Below are 22,953 nucleotides of genomic sequence, written 5' to 3' on the forward strand. Positions count from 1 at the left end.
TCTCAAATGAATCTGTGCATATGCATACATCCATTGCCAGCCATATCTTACCCAGATAGCTATTCACGTAAATGACAGTCATATATTGCCTCCTTAGCAAGCCATAAGTTGCACAGAGACATGGTAAGTGCCAATCATACAGTGCACAGAGATAATCCTCAGCCTCAGCCATGCATTGCGCAGAGATAACTTCCCAAGTGACAGACATACATTAGAGAGATATCCCCTCCTCTCAGCTCTAGCCATACATTACTCAGATACTGCCAGAGCCAGATATATATACCTCAGATATATGCCCTCAGTGCCAGCCACTCATTGCATAGAGATTCCTCCTCAGGCCAGACATACATTGCAAAGATATCCCCTCCCCTGAGCTCCAGCTATACATTGCGAAGATACCCATAGCGCCAGATATACATTACTCAGAGATACACCCGCCCACCAGGGCCAGCCACTCATTGCATAGAGATCTTCCTCTGTGCCAGACATACATTGCAAAGATATTCCCTCCCCCCAGCTCCAGCCATACATACCCCTAGCGCCAGATAAACATTACTCAGAGATACATTCTCCCCCCCCCCCCCCAGTGCCAGCCTCTCCTTGCATATAGATCCTTCCTCAGTGCCAGGCATACATTGAACAGAGATACCCTTTTCCTATAGCCTTCCCCTATTTCCAGTTCCATGTAACTTATCATACTAGATACCAACACCACCATATCGCATATATACTGTCAGAGCACCACTAGGGTCAGAGCACTACAAGTCCTTCTCTGAATGCAGAGAAGCGTTTGAGCGTTGAATAACCTCCAAACAGCAAATGAACCCAGGGTTCTTCAGCGGTATGAGTACTTAGTGCTCATGACACTAAGTCCAATCCTGTCAAGAATTGACAGCAGGGTAGACAGAAAGCATATTTGAAACATGAAAAATGGTGCATATTATTATTATTACCATTTATTTATATAGCTCAACTAATTCCGTAACTCTGTACAGAGAACTCACTCACATCAGTTCCTGCCCCATTGGGGCTTACAGTCTAAATTCCCTAACACACACACAGACAGACAGACTAGGGTCAATTTGTTAGCAGCCAATTAACCTAACAGTATGTTTTTGGAGTATGGGAGGACACTGGAGCACCCGGAGGAAACCCACGCAAATACGGGGAGAACATACAAACTCCTCACAGATAAGGCCATGGTCGGGAATTGAACTCATGACCCCAGTGTTGTAAGGCAGAAGTACTAACCACTTACCCACCGTGCTGCCCGCATAATGCACACCTTTAAGGGAATATTGGTAGCAACTTAGTTGGAGAATGAATAGTGATGTCTTCTCAGCAGCTTATCATGCAAACCATAGTTTAACCTACAGCTTGAGCTGTGAGAACATTTCATGCTGTTATTCTCATCTCATAAAGTGATCTGGTGACATGTGGCTCATTTGTCGACCAAAATCCACTGGTGAGACCCTTAAAAATACTAATTTTGTCTGCCACTGTTTGCTGGTAAATAAAAATATTACACCTGAGCAATGAAGCAGCTTGTTGCAGCTCATAAATCCAATAAAGTATATAGCTCTGGTACAATCAACAACACAACAATGAGCTCAGCTCCTGCTTTGTGCAACTCATTTGGAAAAGAAGTAGACCATCTCCTGTACCACAAGTGATACTAATAATTTATTAGCAGTGGTTTGCATTGTGTTTGTATATTTATAAATCCATTACACTCATGCCAAACCTTTACTTTTTTTAACATATCTTATTATGTGTCTTTTTGCTGTTGTATGATGATCATTGCTAGGTATGATGTGCTGAGATAGTGTGCAGAGCATGTATGTGTCTGTTTTGTCCTTTACACTTACCAGCGAGGGCTCTGTTTATACCCATTGTTTCATGGTTGCATTCAATTACCAGGCCCTATTAGTCTTCCAAACATTACTGTCACTGGGTAATGGTTTATTTTAAACCTAGACATGACATTTTTAGGTAGTTAAAGATATTGGACAGTAGGCACCAGAAAACCTTGTCACATTTTAGAAGTAGACAGAGGAAATACCAGACACTGCTTTATATATCTCAAGTAATTATGTTCTTAGTTTTATCTGCAATGTCTTTAATGAGGAATGGGAAGTCATGTGGACCTAGAAGCATGTGCAATATATTCACCAGCCTTTAGATATGTCACAGACATAAAATGTCATTGCCACAAAGATCAAGGTTCCTGAAGTTATTAATATGGTGCATGTCCACACAGACAGAGACAGAACTTAAGTAGATATCTGTTAAACATAGTCCATAGTCAGCACAGTATATATTTCAAGGTAGAATGTAGACATATATTACATATGTTTATTCATACTTGCCAACCTTTTTAAACTTCTTTCCGGGAGATCCCAGGTAGGGGGGGGGCGTGGATGGAGGGTGGGAGGGGCGGGGCGTAGTGACTCACGTCATTTTGGCCTCGCCCCCGCAACAAAATGCCGTTTTGTCCAAAATGACGAGATTTACCGCGAATCACGTCATTTTGACAGCAAGATGCCGTTTGCGGGATATTTACCTGCTCTCCCGGGAGTCCGGGAGACCTACCTGAATTTCGGACATTCCGGGAGAGTTGGTAAGTATGTGTTTATTACATACATAATCTTTGCCAATTTTTCCAATACTTCTTTTTTAGCAAAACAATAAGTTGCTTTCTTGTAACAGAAATTATATGTATTTCCCAACTACACTGATTACTTTAGTATTTAAATCTTCGTAACATACACTTAAGTAGTCAAACAAAACCCATTGATTGGGTTACACTAATTAATTTTTAATTGGTTGGCATCTAAATTGTAGCCAATAAATATGTGGCATTTGTGGGCATCATGATATTTTTTTAGAAGCTTTACTTCTGGCCTGGCACATGGTGTGGCAGACACGCCGAGTACCCTCTGTACAACTACTACTTGTTAGTTAATTGCATTTATTGTATGTGAAACATTTTATTAATTGATTTTATTATGTCACAAGGTCACATTAAATAGCAATTAGTGGCAATGTGACTTTCAGCTGAAGAATCAATATATCTCTCTCTTCACTCTATTGTGGAGGCACCAAGTTGACCAAATACAAATGATAGCTACATTTTTCTAAACTGTGCTGTTTGTGTGTGTTATATATAGGAAGCTGAGATGAAAAAATACCTGTATACTGAGCCGCTAATGTTACCACTCTGTTTTAAAGGCTGGATCCATTAGTTAGCACAGCAGGTGACCTAGTGAAATTGTCTCACTTTCTAAATGTTCTCTGTGTTGTATGTTACACAGAATGGACCAGAGAGGAGCTAGATGAAAATGGTGCAGAATTTCAATAGTGTTATTAAAATGCATTTGTTTTCCATACAGACAGCAGAATACTGACAACAGATTAAACAGGTGTTTGAGGTTTAATTGCAGACTGTGTAAATAACATACTTATGACCACAGAGATTAATGATGTTTGTAGCATTTTGATTTTGGTTCCATATACAACTAAAGGACCTTGTTGGTATAAGCTCTAACCATGATTGGCACATTGTATTTCATTCACAGTTCTTACCATGTAGTTATTGTCTGAAATTAGTAACCTTTAAAATGCATTTAAAATGACCCTTTAATACTCTAAACTTCAATAATGTTCCTTTCTAAAACTACTTATTTTAGAGAGATCATCGATAACACAGGCAAAGAAAATGGCATTGATATAATAATGGATAATCGAACATACCACCTAGTTGCTGAGTCACCGGAAGATGCAAGGTAAGAAAATGTGTGACACATACCTATAGTACAGGTCTCTATATCATGTGTTATACTTCCTTCTGCCATTCTGCTTTCACATTCGTCAGCATGGGATTATAATACAGATTGTCAAATTTGTCCAGATGAAAGCACAGTGTAATGTCAGATTAAAACTGAACATTTTATTTTATCTTCTTACTTCATAGCTGAAAATGTCAGTTGTGGCATTTAGTGGTCCTTTAACGTCATTGTGCAAAGCTTCACACTGTGCATTGCTGGCAAGGTGGTAGCTATGGCAGATGTATACCATGTTTGCTATAACTGACAGGCCATTTAGGACATTCCAGGTGCATAATAATTTATTCAAAATTGTGTGCCAAATGTAATGCAAAAAGAAGAGGTTTGTTTCTATGTGCAGGATATTTAAATGAGCTGCAAGGGGTAGGTAACTTACACTAATAAACCCCACATAACTGACACAAAAGCATTCATGTTATGTTATAATAGAAAACATTTGTTTAATTATTCTGTGCTGTTCTTGTTTATAATAGAGTACTTTGCTCAGCAGCTGGGTCCTGCTTAGAAGCTTCTGATCCAATAGCTAGATATCACTGGCTCTATTCATATGATGAGCCTGGTTCAGACTACTTAGGATGCAGAGAACTCTATGAGCTAAATCGTAAAATTGCATCCACTTATTGATTGCATGATATTGAAATGTCAGACATAAACACATGACATTAATCTATAGTAGTGTCATGTGTTATGCCTGTATCAATGCTCCAATCTGATTTAATCACAGAAATTGTAAATGTTTAAGAGAGAGAGTGTTTTTTTCCTTTCATTGGTGCTTCTCTTTCTCAAAGCAAAATATTAATATTATGGGGAATATTTAACAAGCCATTAGTCATTGGGCACATGTTCCAAAAATCTTTGATTTGTTAAATCACAAAAAATATCAGTCCCCTTATGGGGACTGCTATTGCGTATGATAGCAGTGGGACTGCAGCAGATATCACAATCCCCTAGTTATAAATACAGGGGATACTTAAAATTGCAGTGGTTCCCTAAAAACTGTCATTTTGGGGGAATTAGGAGATTGTTAAATAGGCAATAATTGTACTATTCTAGTAATTTTCCAGCTACTGCTTTGTGAAATGAAAATATGGGTCTTGTTGAAGTAGCAGCGACATCTGGTGTTGATATTGAAAAGTTGCAGTTTGTAACAGACTAACACCATTCATAAAACTGTTCTTAGGTGAAAAAAATAGAATACAATTAAAATTAAGGCTTAAATATTCTAACTTTTGAAAGAGGGATGATTGTTGGGTCACGTTTGGCAGAAACTTCAGTGACCATCAGGGGTGCAGGCAGTGGGGGTTTCTGGTTCTCCAGAAACCCCTCCCCTCCGCGAACGAATGGGCGTTAAACATTGCCCCTACACAGCAGCACTGTACTGTACAGCAGCCGCAGCGCTGTCAAAAAAACCATCCGCGGTGGTGCTGTATTGTACTACAATACAGCACTGCCGCGAACGCTTCTTTGACAGCGCCGCGGCTGCTGTACAATTCAGCATCGCCGAAATGGAGCTGCTGCACATGCGCGGCCGCATGCGCAGCAGCTCTATATATTTATATTTTTTTGGGGGGAGGAACCTTAAAAATCCTGCGTTTGCCCCTGACCATGACAGCGCAACTTGCTAATGTTTCATGAGCAATTGTGTCTACGGTGATGTCAGCATGTAACTTCAAGGGACAATAGCATTGTCAAAGGGCAATAGTGTGCAGAAATGCATACTCCAGTTTTATGTTACCAACGTAACACATAACAAGTGTGCATCTGCAGCATAATTGATTGCAAATTTCAGCCTGTGGCATGAGCAATCAGTTTCTTCAAAAATGGTAATACGAGAACTCCACAGAGCAGGATATTATAGGGTAAGGTTGCAGTACATAAACCGCTCATCACACATAGCAATGTACATTTGCGAATTCATTGGTGCAAATAGCTCCGGCAATGGACTACCAAGCAGTGGAGAAAAGTGATATGGTGAAATTTTCACACATATGGCAGCAACTTCAACAATTTTACAGCCCAGAATGCTTGTTTCCAACAGTTGTGGTTCCGTAATCCTGACGTGGTTTTGGTGCAGTCATTCCCTTAGATAGCAAGGACAACGCTAATTGCACTAACTGATCATCATGGTACAGCGTTTATTTCCTGACAGGATGGGTGTCTTTCAGAAGGACAATTCCCCCATCCGCAGACTACATATGTTTGCCAAGTAGTTTGATGAGTAATTTGATATGCATGACACTGATGTTATCCAAATGGCTTTCTGAGCCACAAGATCTGAACACAGTTCAGCGTTTATGGGATAACCTTGAGACAGCAGTCTCCACCACCATCAACCAGGCATTATCCTAGTGTTTTCTTTTGACAGAATGATGGTACATCGCTCCTGCACAGCTCAAGACATTGGTAGACTCAATGCCACAACACTCTATTAAGTGACTCTATATTTGTTTTTCCATATTTTGGTCCATTTCTTTTATATAATAAGAACTCTGAAAGGTATTGCTGCAAGTGTGCTAATGTGTAGTTGTTTTAGTAAGGTATTGCTTTCAATACAGGATTGAAATGCATGTGCACACTGTAATGTTAGTAGTGTTAGGCTTATCTATTTTGTGACTCATGACTAACTTTTCCAAAACACTGGGTAAGATAACGATTTGTGACTGTTTTCAGTAAACAAACACAGCAACACATATAAAGCGTGTGGCACGTCTGCATCAGAGAGTCACTCTGTGTATTAGGCTAAACTTGGAGACATATAATTGCAGAATTCACAGTCCTATGCTAGTAACTGCTATGCTGTGGCAGTATATTTCTGATATTTACAGATATATTATGGCTATACTTGACGACTTTTTGAAGGTAGACGGGGTATGGACAGAGGGGGCGGGGCTGGGTGGGTTGCATCATTTTTGGCCCCGTCTCTGTAACGGAATGAAGTTCATGAGTAATTTTAAAGCATGGGGACAAAATGACGTGACTCCTTGAGAATCATGATGGCTCTAATTATGCCCACTTCGCTAGGAAGTGGGCAGATGTGGGAGGATGCCTTATTCTCCCAGGAGTCTGGGAGACCTACCCAGAATTTGGGAGTCTCCTGGACATTCCGAGAGAGTTGGCAACTATAATTATGGAACTTAGAAATCCAGCAACACTATTTATATACTTACATTGCAAACTTGTCTGCACACCTAGGGACTCATTTAGAGGTGGATATATGTCTGTTTTTCATTCCATGAAGAGCGCTTTGTAATACTGCGCATGTGCACCAAAGATATGTAACGATTGGACACCTCCTTTTGTGGTCAAACTGTACTGTGATCCTTTCACTTAAAGTTCAGCGGTTTTATAAAATTTCTGCCCTTCCATGTCCTTGAATAAAACATTTTCTCGTCCTTTTCTCTATTAACTACATTTCTTATTTCAATAAGATATCCCAGTAAGGGGGTAATAAGATTAATATAACTTCATAGAAATCTTTGGTAGTATAATTTATATTGAGAATAAAAGCTAGGGCCTCTAAATATAACTTCACTATGGAACTCTCTCTCTTGACTGTAATAACTGTGTTTTTCCTACAGTCAGTGGTTCAGTGTGATGAGCCAGGTCCAGTCATCCACAGAGCAGGAGATCCGGGAGATGCACGATGAGCAAGCAAATCCACAAAATGCTATGGTAAGGGAAAATCCTTTCATTATCCAGCAGAGTGTAGTATTCAATGAATATTTTAATCCTACTAAGTCTTTTTGTGTCACACAACATACATCTGTCAGCTAAATCAGTACCTGTCATAGTAAAGTCAAGCTTGTGAGTGACATTGGCAATGAGAATCCCCAAATGATACTTGCAGGAATACTAGACATGCTTGGATCTCACTGTCCTGAATGACATTTGTCCCTGACACCAGCAGGGTGCAGTGTGGTAAGGGATTGATGTTCACAGTCCTATACTTGGGTGGCTTTTGCTGCTTAAATTTATACTACCCATGTTGCCTGGCATGGCCACAACATTTAAGAGGTGCACAGTTAGAGAATTCAATCGGATGATGAAATAATCAGTCTTTTAAGCAGATATGTGCATTTTTAACCACTTTTATTTTAAATATTCTTGCCGGGGCAGAGCTAGTAGGAAAGGTGATCTCTCTGGTCATATTGCATCTGCCACAGTTAAGGAGTCATGCTATTGAGTCAGAAGCCAGATTTAGCTTCTTAGAAGATAGACTAACTCTGGCATCAGCAGCATTTAGAATATTCAGTAACAACTTATGTGCTACTGAAAAAGTTGCATGATCCTAAAATAGGGTTAGAAGGATTTACATTCATTTGGTGATGGTGTCAGTTTGAGTTGTGTTTCTTGAAATATGGTCCAGTGATCATTTTGGTACAGAACACTTTTCTGCTTATCTGCTGGTTGAAAGAGCTTAGCTCATCCCAGTGATGGCCAAATCATATATACTTCAAGGGTGCATGTGTGGGCCCCCCCCATCCTTCATAAGGGCTGTGCATTACCCTTAAGTTCAAGAATTAAAAAACAGCCCAAAAATGACCCGACAAGCCCACATCACTCATCCCAAAATGCCCCCACATGCCAATCAGACCTCTCACTTGCTCCAAAATAGCCACACACACCCTAAGACCCCCACCTGCCACAAAATGCACCCACATGCACTCAGACTCCAATAAACCCTCATATCCCACATGTATTGCAAAACCCCCCACATGTCGTGTTAGATTTCCCGACATGTCTCTCAGACCTACCCCACTTGTTCGCAAGACCTCCACCACATGTCCCCACAGACCTCATCAAACACCCTTCACATGCCCAAAAGATCACCCCACATGCCATCAGATCACCCCACATGCCATCAGATCACCCCACATGCCATCAGATCTATCCACATGTTCATCAGATCACCCCACATGCCATCAGATCTACTCACATGTCTATCAGATCACCCCACATGCCTCAGATCTATCCACATGTTCATCAGATCACCCCACATGCCATCAGATCTATCCACATGTTCATCAGATCACCCCACATGCCATCAGATCTACTCACATGTCTATCAGATCACCCCACATGCCTCAGATCTATCCACATGTTCATCAGATCACCCCACATGCCATCAGATCTACTCACATGTCTATCAGATCACTCCACATGCCATTAGATCTTCCCACTTGTCCATCAGATCACTCCACATGCCATTAGATCTTCCCACTTGTCCATCAGATCACCCCACATGCCATCAGATCTACTCACATGTCTTATCAGATCACCCCACATGCCATCATATCTACCCACGAGTCCATCAGATCACTCCACATACCATTAGATCTTTCCACTTGTCCATCAGATCACCCCACATGCCATCAGATCTACTCACATGTCTATCAGATCACCCCACATGCCATCAGATCTGCCCACATATCCATCAGACCACCCCCCATGCCATCAGATCTACCCACATGTTCATTAGATCACCCCACATGCCATCAGATCTCACCACATGCCCCCTTTTATGCACATCAGACCTAACCACATGGCCATTAGACCTCCCCACATGCCATCAGATCTACCCACATGTCCATCAGATCACCCCACATGCCATTAGATCTACCGTTATGTCCATCAGATCACCCCATATGCCATCAGATCTACCCACATGTACATCAGATCTCACCACATGCCCCCTTTTATGCACATCAGACCTAACCACGTGCCCATTAGACCTCCCCACATGCCTTTCAGATCATCCCACATGCCCATCAGACCTCCCTTACATGCTCATCAGACCCCCTATATGCCCTCACACCTCACTCAATTTTACTTTTACTGTCCGCAAAGAAAGGAGTGCACACTGTGCCCCTCCTCCTCCTCTAGTATGCTGGTCCCTGTGTTGTGCAGATGAGGTCACGTGATACGGAAGTCAGCTGCTTCCAGGCAGTTTCATTTTCTGCTTTACCACACAGTAGATAATAAGTTTGATTGACAGCAGCCAGATGTGGGCTGCAGGTGAAGACTCCCCAGGGCGCGGGCACCTATTGACCATCAGTGGTATAATATATCCAAAGTGACCTAGGAAACTGCCATTAGTATGACTTACATTTAGTTTTTTTCTCAAATGTGTGTGTGCAACATGGGGCAGCATACAGTATACAGAAGAGTGTGAAAAGGATCATTGTCTTCACCTACACAGCTAAAACCGAGTCTACACATTATTTTTTTTCATAGACTCTTATGTTGATGCTGTGATTAAATTCTAAAAATATATACATTGTCTATTATTCATGCATGTTACTCCTTCTGAACTTCAGTATGTTTTTCAAACAAGGTATTTTGTTTCTTCTTATAGGGCACTTTGGATGTTGGAATGATTGATTCTGTCTGTGCTTCTGATAACCCTGATAGGTAAGTCTTCAACATACAACTTGAGTCTGTGGAGAACTCGTATACTGGTCAAAATAACCACAGTAGATTAACTGCCCTTAAGAACATAATCCAGCTCATCATCCTTTTTAATTAAAAAGGATAACATTATTTTTCATCATTAAATTGTATGTACCGGTTTCCACGTAAGTGAGTGATTTTCTACACTGCGATATGGGCATAAGCAATTTTAGGGCCATAATGCCAGTGTACATTGATTATTAAATAGTACTTTCCAGTGTTTCAACATTTCATTAGTGATATTACATTTTTTCTCTATAGAATAAGATCTCCACTGGTTTGTTCATTTGTTTAATCAATAGCCCTGCAAAAGTTTTTGTTTCCATAACCATTATGCAGCTTTACAATAAATAACACTCAAGTGAGTTTTATTCCTCCTACTTGAAATGTACAAAGATAATTGACAAAGGTAAATATTTCTTGGGTCACTGGTTGTTGTACCAACATTGTCCATGGTTACAGCTAATGACAGTTTTCAAACCTTTTTCCTTTAGACCAAACTCATTTGTAATTATCACTGCAAACCGTGTCCTTCACTGTAACTCTGACACACCTGAAGAAATGCATCACTGGATAACATTACTCCAGAGGTCAAAGGGCGACACACGAGTAGAAGGCCAGGAATTTATTGTTCGGGGTGAGAAGCAAATTCTGTGTTAAACACCTATATCCTTTTTTTTTAATGCATTTTTATTGATTTTGCACTGGTTATTTACAGTCATCAACACATATAATTTACACATTTGTAGAAAATAGTTAAGATCAAGAGATTAGGCTTCATAAAACATAGATATAAAATATGAGTAATTTATAAGGTGTTATGTGGAAGGCAGGGGAGGGAGCATGAGTGGAGAAAAATAACACTGTTGTTGTTGTTGTTGTTGTTGTTGTTATTATTATTACATGTCAGGTTCCAAAATAGTTATAAATGCATATGCATAGTATGAACCATCAACCTAAATGCATGCACCAGGTTCCTGGAGTTTAGTATTCCCTGTCTAAAAGGATGTCACATTCCAAACAGATATATCAGATTGTTCCCGTCTCATTGAAGCTACGTAAACAGCATACTGGAAGTGTATCATAGATGTGGTGTAACAAAAGTACCAGCTGTAACAACTATAGATATTAGCAGGAAGAGTTTCAAAAGGATAATATTAATTCAGTTGATGCTATTTATATTTGTATACATATCATCCAGTAAACCGGTGCCATAAATATTATTTTGCTTTTGAAGGCTGGCTACACAAGGAAGTGAAAAATAGCCCTAAGATGTCTTCATTGAAGCTCAAAAAGCGTTGGTTTGTGCTTACCCACAATTCACTGGACTATTACAAGAACTCTGAGAAAAATGCTTTGAAATTAGGCACCTTGGTTCTTAACAGCCTATGTTCTGTGGTACAGCCGGAGGAGAAAATCTTTAAAGAAACTGGTAATACACTTTTACTTTTCCATCTTGTTTGTCTTAAACTGTCAAGAACTTTAGAAGCCACATAAATAGATGAATGCTATTGTTCTATGTCTTCTTGAAATGTATGATAATTAGATTTGCTTGTTAAACAGGATACTGGAATGTGATGGTGTATGGACGCAAGCACTGTTACCGTCTTTACACAAAACTGTTAAATGAAGCTACAAGGTGGTCGAGTGCTATTCAGAATGTAATCGACACTAAGGCACCTATAGACACTCCAACACAGCAGCTAATACAGGATTTAAAGGTGAGCAGACAGTCAGGGCTGGTGCTAGCATGGCTGGCAGACCCCTGAAATAATGAATTTTAATAAACAGAGTATTACAAATAAATACATTAAGCAGCACACTTGTATTGCTATATGAATAATTTAAATGAAGAATATGTATTCTTTGTAATAAAATGTTATATTTTTGGTAAATTAGTTTGATGAGAAGTGTAGAAGAGAAGAAAAGTGCCCTCCTTCATCACACTGTGCCCTCCTTTATCACACTGTGCCCTCCTTTATCACACTATGCCCTCCATTATCACACTGTGCCCTCCATTATCACACTGTGCCCTCCTTTATCACACTTTTGCCCCTTTATCATACTGTACCCCCCATTCATCACACTGTGCCCTCCTTCATCACACTGTGCCCCTCCATCATCACACTTTTGCACCTCCATCATCACAATTTTGCACCTCCATTATCACACTTTTGCACCTCCATCGTTACACTGTGTTCATCCTTAATCACACTGCCCCCCCCCCTCATCTCACTGTGTACATCCTTCATCACCCTGTGCCTCTTCTTCATCACACTGTACTCCCCTTCATCACCCTGTGCCCCTCCTTCATCACCCTGTGCCCCTCCTTCATCACACTGTACTCCCCTTCATCACCCTGTGCCCCTCCTTCATCACACTGTACTCCCCTTCATCACCCAGTGCCCCTCCTTCATCACACTGTACTCCCCTTCATCACCCTGTGCACCTCCTTCATCACACCGTACTCCCCTTCATCACCTTGTGCCCCTGTCATGACACTGCGCCCCCTCCGTTTTTTACCTATGTTTTTATGACTTTATTTTCTTCTGTCTTCTTCTCTTCTGTCTTCTGACTCCTCTCTGCACCGCTCCTCACTGACTGTGTTGGGATGTGATGATGTCACGCCCCACAGTCACTTACCAGGGAGGAGAGAGCTGGGCGCCGCAGCCAGTGGTGAATACAACCGCCAGTATTTTTGTTACTGGGTCAGTGGACTGGACAAGCGGGGAAGGCAGGCCCGCCATTGCTTATCCTCTCTCACTGCGTTCCGCTGGTCCTGCAGACAGTACACCATTAGCATGCCTATAAGAATATTATTCTGATTGCCACAAATAAATTAATCATACGAATGAGCAGCTGGCACATGATGTAATTTGCATAAATCATAATGTTTGAGAAACTATATGTTGCATGATAGTTTACCTTTGATAATTGTCTGCTTTCATTTCAATGTAATAATTATATTTTAAAGGAGAACTGCCTGAATGCTGAAGTTGTGGAGCAGATTTATAAAAGAAATCCAATTCTGCGTTATACTCATCACCCTTTACACTCATCTTTACTGCCACTTCCCTACGGAGACATCAACTTGAACTGTATGTCTATCATTTATACATATATATATATATATATATATATATATATTTATGTACAGTATACTGCATATAAAAGCAACCACTTCTGAAACAGAACAAGTGAATGTGGATAGTTCTGTATTGAAGAAACATCTGATAGTTTAGCTCTTAGTCAGAAGAATGTCACGTTTTTCTATGACCAGTCAGCTCCTTTAAGGGATGTTAATTTTTTTTTATTATTTATCAAATTCTGAATTTAACTGAAAGTTATTGCATATAAAGCCTTGACTCGCCCATAGATCTGTAGTTTTTTCAATACCACATGATCATTTTCCTTTTTTGTTAAAATTATTTAAAAATAATTATGTCTTGAGGATACTGGAAAATTAATAAATGGTTACATATTGTTAAACTGTGAAACCCATTAAAAAGATATCACTACCAGCTCAGAACAGCTTGTTATTTTACAGGCTAGTCTGTTAATTAACCGTGTCTGAGATTATGTTATATTCTGCAAATTGTCAACTATACAATAGAATTAACAACCCTGTAATTTTGTGTTACAGTGTTAAAAGATAAAGGCTATACGACGCTCCAGGATGAAGCCATCAAGATTTTTAATTCCTTGCAACAGCTCGAATCTCTTTCTGATCCCATCCCAATAATCCAAGGCATCCTTCAGACTGGCCATGATTTACGCCCACTAAGAGATGAACTCTACTGCCAGCTTATTAAGCAGACCAACACAATGCTAAACCCAGGCAACACTGGGAACATGTATCATTGGCAGATTCTCACTTGTCTAAGTTGCACCTTCCCACCCAGTCGCAGCATTCTCAAGTATCTTAAGTTTCATCTGAAGAGGTGAGATTTAATTTAGACACATAAACATGCTCTTTTGTGGGTTTGTTTGTCAAAAGTAGCATTTTAAGATTTAAACCTCTATACGGAAACCCTTCCTTTCATTGGAAATATATGTAAATATTGAGCATACTTTTTGTATTATGTTTATTATCATATTTTTTATAGGTTTAAAGCTCAAAGCATAAATAAAAAATAGCAACCCGACATATTGTGATGAAGAGTGAATATATACAGAACTTTTAAGTTATTCAGTGAATCCCAACTTAATGCACAATCCGTGTTTCAAAACCTTTCGTGTATTCTATCCAAGCCAGTATTTTCCATGGTGGTTGAGGTTGAGCTTGCCCAAGGAATACTGTGACTAGTACGAAAGAACCAAGCCTGCATAGAATTTTATTGCTAAATTTCAGTTCATCTGGTGTAGTGTAATATGGACATATTGTACATTAGGTTTTCTTAACAAACTGAAGTGCATTATTCAGTAATCAAAGCCAACCTCACTGAAACCATTAAAAAAACAGATGTTTGTGGTGTTGTGGGGGTTATCCACAAAAGGTATTAGTGAGAAATTCAGTTCCCTGTAATGACAGCATAGTGCAAAGGTCAAACTAATATTAAAACATGAACATCTATAGTAAATAACACTAAGGGGTAGACTTATAAAACCTTCTGAGAATGCAAAGTGGAGATGTCGCCCATAGCAACAAATCAGATTCTAGCTATCATTTATCTAATACATTCTAGAATATGATAGCTACAATCTTATTGGTTTAAACAGGTAATAATAATTTGCAATTACTCCCCTTCTCATCCACCATTATCTATCTCTAACCTCAGGTCTATTGTGGGGGGTTTCCAAGCACTATAGATTGTATGCTTGGCAGCAAAGTAGATATGATTAAGCTCTGGGCAGCTTTATGTATATGAGATATAGTCTTGCTCAAAAACACTCTGTGGTCAATATTTAAAATTGAGAAAATCATTTTTTAGATCTTGACCAAAACCAATTATCCTTTCTGTATACCTACCAAATGTGAGTGTGCCACTTTTTTGACCACAACCACTAAAGTTTTTACCCAAATATCCATGGACATAAATAGCAATTTAAATTGTCACCAGGGACCACTTATATAATACTTTGTAGTTCAAGAGCAAGTATACTGATGGAACATCATTAGTCTGTATTATTATATACAGACTATCTAAGAAAGGCTTATCAATATGTTTAGCTAAATATCCTTCATGTATGAATTAACCGAGCCTAGGAACGATTGGTCTTTAGACAAGAAATCCACAAAATGCTTAATTGTGTTGATTGAAGCTCTTGGATCAATTGGAATTTTTTTATTCTTTAAAACCCAATACATGGTACACAAGAGTAGGTACACCAACCAAAGCTGATATATTGTATGTGAATACACAACTCCATTTCTTGAGCACAGTCAACCACAATTTTGAGTAATTGCTGGCATTTTAGAGCATGTCACAGATTAGTTCTGAGATAGAATCTGTCTTATTAGAGTTCATCAGTGTAGGATAAAGTTTCCTTTTTTCTGGGTATTCCATTTAAATGTTCAAGGCTGCCAGAAGTCTGTGTTTCAGAAATGTGGTGCTTTTTTATTTGCATTATTGAACTCCACAGCAATGTGTCAGTGTTTATTTGCTCACTTAATCACATTATAGACCAACTAGTATTCTGTGTATTTTTTTTCTTAATTTGTAGAATACGAGAACACTATCAAGGCTCAGAAATGGAGAAGTATGCTGCATTTATCTACGAGTCACTGAAGAAAACCAAATGCAGGGAATTTGTGCCATCTCGAGAAGAAATTGAAGCCTTAATTAACAGGCAGGAAATTACAACCACTGTATACTGCCATGGTGGGGGAGCTTGCAAGATCACAATCAACTCCCACACCACAGCTGGCGAGGTGAGACCCAGCAATTGGCCAATCTTCCCATACTATCTAGTCCCAGTGAAGACTAACAAGGGGATGTAGTCATTAACACTCCTAATTATGTTCTTAATTTGAGCTGTTGACAGAAACTTATGCAAGCAGCATGTTCATTTCAAATGAGCATTTAAATACATACTGTATCTGAAAAGCAATCAGAATATTTGAACTTTTACAGTTAATTAGCATTTTTCACCTGCGGTATGTTCATGGAAGCATGTGTTAGTTTTAATTCTTGAAAAGAAAGCTAAAAGCATGATCATTATTTCTCAAATTATGTTTAAAAGCTACAGTAGGTTCAACTGAACTGAAAAGTTATCATTTGCCCCATAAGCACAAGTCTAAACACACACTGATGAGGACCAACATCAGTGTTAAGACATACTAACTGGCGAATTGAGATTGCATAAGCTCACTTTAAATTACACACTTGTCTGCTTAATAACAAAATATTCCATAATTTTAGTCATTTAACTTTAAATGAGGCGTGCAAGGGAAAGTTACTGATTGACAATGTTAATGATCTGCTAATAGGCTCAAATACATTTTAGGCATTAGTTTAATTTACAGGCAAATGTGATCATTAGCAAATCAAAGAAACTTTCACAACACAAATATGTAATTATGAAAGCAACTGTGAGTGTGATATCCAAGTAAGCACCTGACCTTGTTAGAAAACTTTTCCAAGAGGCCTAAAATTAAACAAATACCTATTTTATAGTGTGAAAGCAAAAATTACAAAGGGTCATTTTTCCTTTCAAAGCTCAGCAATGTGGAAATTGGAGAAATCATTAGGGAAAATCAACTTACAGTGTCAAGGCCTGATGGAGTCCTAGGTAGGGGTGTAATTTTACATAGAACCACCAGTCCCCCATACTGCACAGAGACCCCCATTCAGATATTACTTGGACCCCTTAGCCACATTTTGCAGATCCCCCAGCTCCATTGGACAGAGCACTTATCACTATTGCTAAACCTCCAGAGCCTCATTACACAGACCACCTGACCCAGGCATATTCTATAGACTCCTTAGTCACATTGTGCATATGCACCAGATTCAATCCTGAACCCCCTAGCTACACTTTGCAGATCCCCAAACCTCATTGGAGAGAACTCTTATCTCCAATCCACATATCTATCCAGCCACATTGTACAGTCCACCCACCCTCCCACATTGGCACAGCTCAAACAGTCCCGAACACAAGATTCAATTAACAATCCAACTGTTACATGGTCAGGAAAGGTTGTTGGTAGTAAGGAAGGAGATTGTGGCCCAATAGTCCTGTTTTTTTGTAAATTATGTTTACATTAACAGATATTTATATACATTAACAATATTATGGATGGTTCTTACTCAGTATATACTTATCTACCAATCATCAGGAAAACCGATTTGTGTGTTTCTAGGTTGTAGAGAAGTTGATTCGGGGCCTTGCCATGGAAGACAGCAGAAATATGTTTGCACTTTTTGAATACAATGGGGTCACAGATAAAGCCATTGAAAGCAGAACTGTTGTGGCAGATGTATTAGCCAAGTTTGAAAGGTAAGTGTTACTGTGCATGCACAACATTCTCTTACACTGTACAACAGGTATTGTACTGAGTTTGTTAGATGAACTTTCTATTTGGATGTGTTCTCCATGAAATGCTCATTTTATACGTTTCACTGTCAAATTTTGGATATTCAACTGTTTTGTATTGCATCATCTTAGTAATACAAACAGTAGAAACTGATTGGTTGCATTGAGCTTTTGTTTTAGCAAGTATAGAAGTATGTAACTCACTTTGTTGTTATACTTGTTGCCATATTATACCATGTAATATTTTTTTTCTCTTCACTGTGTATTTAATTGTCTGTGAATATATGAAAGACCCATACAATTTATCTTGCACTTTGTGATAATTCAATATTCTTGATCCTTATTATTAACATATTTTTATTAACTAGTGCAGGGTTCTTAACCTATGGGTCAGGACCTAAAGCATGAATCACTTTGATTTTTTACAGTGGCCGGTGGTAAGTGGCCAGTGGAAAGTAATCGCCTCTCCTGCTCAGGCCCGCTCCCTCTGAATGCTACCTAACTCAGGCTTTGTTAGTCTAAGTGCTGCTGCCGGCTGCTCTTTTTCATTGACATGCTGGGAGCGTGGAGCTGCGATATCACTGCTCGATGCCACACTCCCAACCTATCACTGACACTATAGTAGGGAAGAAGTGTGCATGATTGCTCAAGTTAAATTATTAAACACTCCATTTTGCCCATTGTCAGCTAAAGTGTGTTTAATATAAATCCCTGGGGTGGCCAGCTCTAGGCGTCCTCCTGAGTTCATCTAATGTAAATATGTAAATATGTTGTGTATTATCAACTAATATAGTATCAGTTTCATATTATTTTGACTTCAATTTCTTATTTTTATAGTAACAAAAATATTTTCAATTTGTGTCCATAATAACTAATTAAAATAAATGACTTTATTAAACACTGAACCATGGGTTTTAAAGCTTCGCAGACATAAAATAGTTCTGGAATGAAAAAAAACTGCAAACCTCTGAGATAGTGTTGCCAGACATATTGAATCTGGCAAAAACCATCACGGTTTGGTGCAAATATTGTCCAGCACTCTGATATTGTGCCAGTTAAACAGGGTCAGACCTGCCAACAATGAACACAAAGCAAATCAACTGAGGTCCAGGAGCTAAGTTGACCCCATCACAACACATTTATTTTATTTTTAATATTTGTATTTTCCAGGCAACGATATGGCCTAACAGGTGTTGTTTTGCCCTCCATACTTTGGTTGAGTGGTCAGAACAGTATTCCTTTGCTGGTACACCATCCTTATCGGATCTTATATTGACATCATCAAGCATTTGTAAGAGAAATTTAATAGGTAATGTGACCGGATGGGCTTACTTCGCCACCTGGTCTGTTGGAGAATGAAGGAGACTGGATGTTCTTCCTGCACAATTTATCTGGGTTTCTTTCTCACCGTCGGTAACTGACTGTTACTGACCTCACCTACTGGTGTCACCTTGCCACCAGACACTCGCCAACTGCGAATTCCAACTGCGCAGTAGTCATAGGAGAATCTCTCTGCCACCAGTAGGCTCCTTTGTGGTTCCTAGAACCACTTACTTTTGGAGTAGCTGGTATGGCTTCTACAGTGCCTCTTTGCTGTGGGTTGGCTGGTACCTCTTAACCACTTACTATGGATCAGTACTGCTGGATAGCGGACAAAGTGTTGACACAGGGACTCTGGGTTTAACACAAGACAACTGGGGAGCGGATTAGAGTGTAAGCTCTTATCTGTTGGTCACAAGATACTGTTTCTGATGCACATGTTGGCAGGAGGTAAACCAGACCCTTTCCTACTTGTCTGAGATATTGTATGCACTGATTAGCATCAGGATGTAATATATTATCTAAATATGCAATTTAAAGTTAACAAAATTTACATCAATCTGTGATTCCCTAAATTACTTGCTGTTAGGTTTCCTATCTCTCTAAGACACAGGATGGAATTCTAACAACCCCCTCATGTGCATTCAGGCTAAAAGAGGTCTTGGTCACTCACAAAGGAAAAGGCCTAATTAGCATGGGATTTTCTTTCTTCCTGACTTACAAAAACATATTTCCTCCAACATATGCATGCTGCATCAGAAAGCAATACATTTCTAATACAAAAATCAGTACATTTGCACTGCTATACAAAGGCACACTGTGCCACTATTTGAAGTAAATTTATGCAATACGTTATTAATAAGTGATCCAACCACACTTAATCTTATTTTCTGTGTTTTTGTCATAGAGTGGCAGTGGATGCCGAAGAAGGAGATAGACCATGGAAATTCTACTTTAAACTTTATTGCTTCTTGGACACAGAACGCGTGCCAAAAGACAGTGTTGAATACGTATTCATGTTTGAGCAGGTGAAAAACCAAATATTTTTTTCTTTAAAACACAGTCTATATGTTTCCTTTATGGCTTTTATGTTCATGCGTAACACTGTTAAGCATAAGGGTTCTCTGTTGTACGGTACCATATTTAGTGAAAGGAAACATACAAATTAAAGGTGCAATAAAATACTTCTTTGTTTATAGTAGCAGCACAAATCCAAGCAGTAGCCAATCTAGGTCAAACGTAAGCCAGGTTATACACAATAGTATGTAGTCAAGTGAACGCTAGGTTTTAACACGGAGCGGGTAGTCAGAACTAAGCCAGTTCATACCCAAGTTGCCTACTCTAGCGGAATGTCCAGGAGACTCCAAAATTAGAAGGAGATGTCCCAGACTCCAAAAGGAGCAGGCAATTCACCCGGAAAGCACTTACCTCCTGCAAAGTGAGCGGAGACATGACACAAATTATCTAGTGCGTGGGCATCTGAATAAGCATGAAGAGGTAGGGGTGGGATAATGAAATTCACAACATCATCATGCCACTAGAGTGCATATTCAATTAGCCGCGGAGTGCCTCTGGAACGATCGGGAAGGTACTCCGCAGCGATGTAACACTGCAGATTTCTCTAGGTCCCCTACAGGGGTGCAAGGAGAAATCAGCAATGTTGGGGTACCAGAAAACATGCACAACCGCAATGTTCGGAGGAACATCGCTCCTAATTGAATATGCCCCTAGGTGTTTACTGAAGTGCCCAGTGCTTGATAATGTGATTGTCCTATCCATTTTATGATGCGTGTCCCAAATGCCCAGCCTGTCCCAGATACAGCAATCTGAACAGCTGGCCGTGACTGGCGTCACCTTACTCACTTAGCAATGAATACACGTTTTTTGACACCACAAAGGAGGATTTATTAAGGTGTCCTTACGTTCACCAAAACCACTTATTAATGTTTCACAGTTAAATCACATACACATGTAGCATGAGCCCCCCTGGGCTTCGTAAGTTCACAAAGAATCATGGAGAACACACTAGATTAAATTTATTTAATCTTAAAAATGGTTCCAAGGCTTAGTTACAAAAATGAATAACAAGACATACAATATATTACACAAATAAGTTTCAGAAAATAAAATAGGAAATAAAACCAGAGTCACTACTTGCTAGTTAAGACCTGGTGTGTGAGGGAACACAATTGAGAATTATGAGACATTTCAGTCTTGATAGACCGCCTCATGAAAATGCACACTATATTATCTAAGTCAGAAGATTTTAAACCTTTTTCCACATAGCTCTCACCCCCCACCTTTGGAGTTTAGCTGTCAATAAGGACAGATTGATCTCCCAAATGTCACAGGGCTTTCAAAGTGAGCTAGGGATGTCTGGAGATCGGGTATGTTCACAGGACCTTGAGTTCTCACATCTGCTTGTTCTGCTTAAGTGGCTATATGGTTTACAACTTTGGGCCCTCAAATTTCTCCAAGATCCTATCTCTTCCTGGTCTGGCTATTTTCAACAGATTAATGACACTTGCATAAGTTCAAACTCATGTCATCTAGCAAAGCATAAGTTGAGATTACATTACAAGGTTACATAAAATATTCACATTGTCATACATAAATTCAACAGAAAATAACAATCAGTCATTAGATATACTACACAATGGTCGCAATATGTATAATGTCATCAAGCTCCGCTCACCTTTCCTTTCCTCCCTTGCCACAGCATTTCCTGCAAGTGAGGTAGGAAAAGTAAGCAAGCATGGGTCATACAGATTTTGTTTCCACATAAAAATAGTAAGGCAGTATACGCGCAGGTAATCAGACATAAGCAGCATTAGGAATGCATTACAGGCATGCATGACAACGTATCCGTATTCTGGGAACATGTGGCAGGCCTAGCTGCCTTATATAAACAGGTACAATAAACATGCATAGTGTCCAGATAGTCCTTTTGTGCTGCACAGCTCCACCAGGAGTTCAGGTCACAGGCAGAACTGCAGATTATCAGCACAGCCTTATTTTTACAATTACCTGTAGCAGAGGTGCTGCAATGTTGTTGTTAAGTCTAAGTTTCCTTACCTTCTTACCTTGGTTTTTCTCATATAGAAGAAACTTGGCATAAATTAGATGCATATACATATGTAGATTTATAATTTGTCTTTTGAAAGGGTTTATGTACATCTGCATAACAGTGTTAAGTTGAAAACATGGATCTTACTCTTATTATAAGGGATGATATATAATATACATTTTTTTTATATAAGGTATTTAATTATTTGATCTACATAATTTGGTGATCTAATATCCTTCTTGTCTCAGGCACACCAAGCTGTTATTCGGGGCCACTACCCAGCACCTGAAGAAACTCTACAGGTTCTGGCAGCTTTAAGGTTACAGTACTCACATGGAGACTACAGCCTTCATATTAACGTGCCAGAGATGGATGATTTTTACCCCATGCAGAAACTGAAGTCTCGCATTACCCAATCCACCAAAGTGGCCACACCGTTTGAAAGGTCTGAAAGGAAGAGGTCTAGCTTCTTAGAAGGGACCTTAAGGAGAAGCTTCAGAAGTGGCTCTGTAAGTAAACAGAAGGTTGAAGAGGAGCAAATGCTGGACATGTGGGTGAAAGAAGAGGTGATGTCAGCCAGAACCAATATTATTGACAAGTGGAAGAAGTTACAGGGCATGCAACCGGATCAGTGTATTACAAAATACATGACTTTGATAAAAGAATGGCCTGGCTATGGATCAACACTATTTGATGTTGAGGTGAGATTATTGTTTTATTAAATGGTGTGTGGTACACTTACTTGTACAGAATTTTTGCAAACAAAAAATATGCTTCCAAGGGGTAAATATATTA

General features: G+C 39.4%; 1 protein-coding gene across 1 annotated transcript in view; it reads left to right on the forward strand.

Moving 5' to 3' along the window:
• The window catches only part of MYO10 (myosin X), a 219,613-nt gene that overhangs the window by 191,868 nt on the left and 4,792 nt on the right, over nt 1-22,953 (forward strand). Inside the window, exons 28-39 of the mRNA XM_075212913.1 lie at nt 3,690-3,785; nt 7,424-7,517; nt 10,201-10,256; nt 10,790-10,932; nt 11,533-11,727; nt 11,859-12,016; nt 13,270-13,393; nt 13,939-14,236; nt 15,960-16,167; nt 17,599-17,735; nt 19,999-20,119; nt 22,407-22,859. Coding sequence (XP_075069014.1) covers nt 3,690-3,785; nt 7,424-7,517; nt 10,201-10,256; nt 10,790-10,932; nt 11,533-11,727; nt 11,859-12,016; nt 13,270-13,393; nt 13,939-14,236; nt 15,960-16,167; nt 17,599-17,735; nt 19,999-20,119; nt 22,407-22,859 — 2,083 coding nt within the window. The remainder of the gene's footprint in view (nt 1-3,689; nt 3,786-7,423; nt 7,518-10,200; nt 10,257-10,789; nt 10,933-11,532; nt 11,728-11,858; nt 12,017-13,269; nt 13,394-13,938; nt 14,237-15,959; nt 16,168-17,598; nt 17,736-19,998; nt 20,120-22,406; nt 22,860-22,953) is intronic.

Source organism: Mixophyes fleayi, chromosome 5 (genome assembly GCF_038048845.1).
Source record: "Mixophyes fleayi isolate aMixFle1 chromosome 5, aMixFle1.hap1, whole genome shotgun sequence".
Classification (NCBI taxonomy): Eukaryota; Metazoa; Chordata; class Amphibia; order Anura; family Limnodynastidae; genus Mixophyes; species Mixophyes fleayi.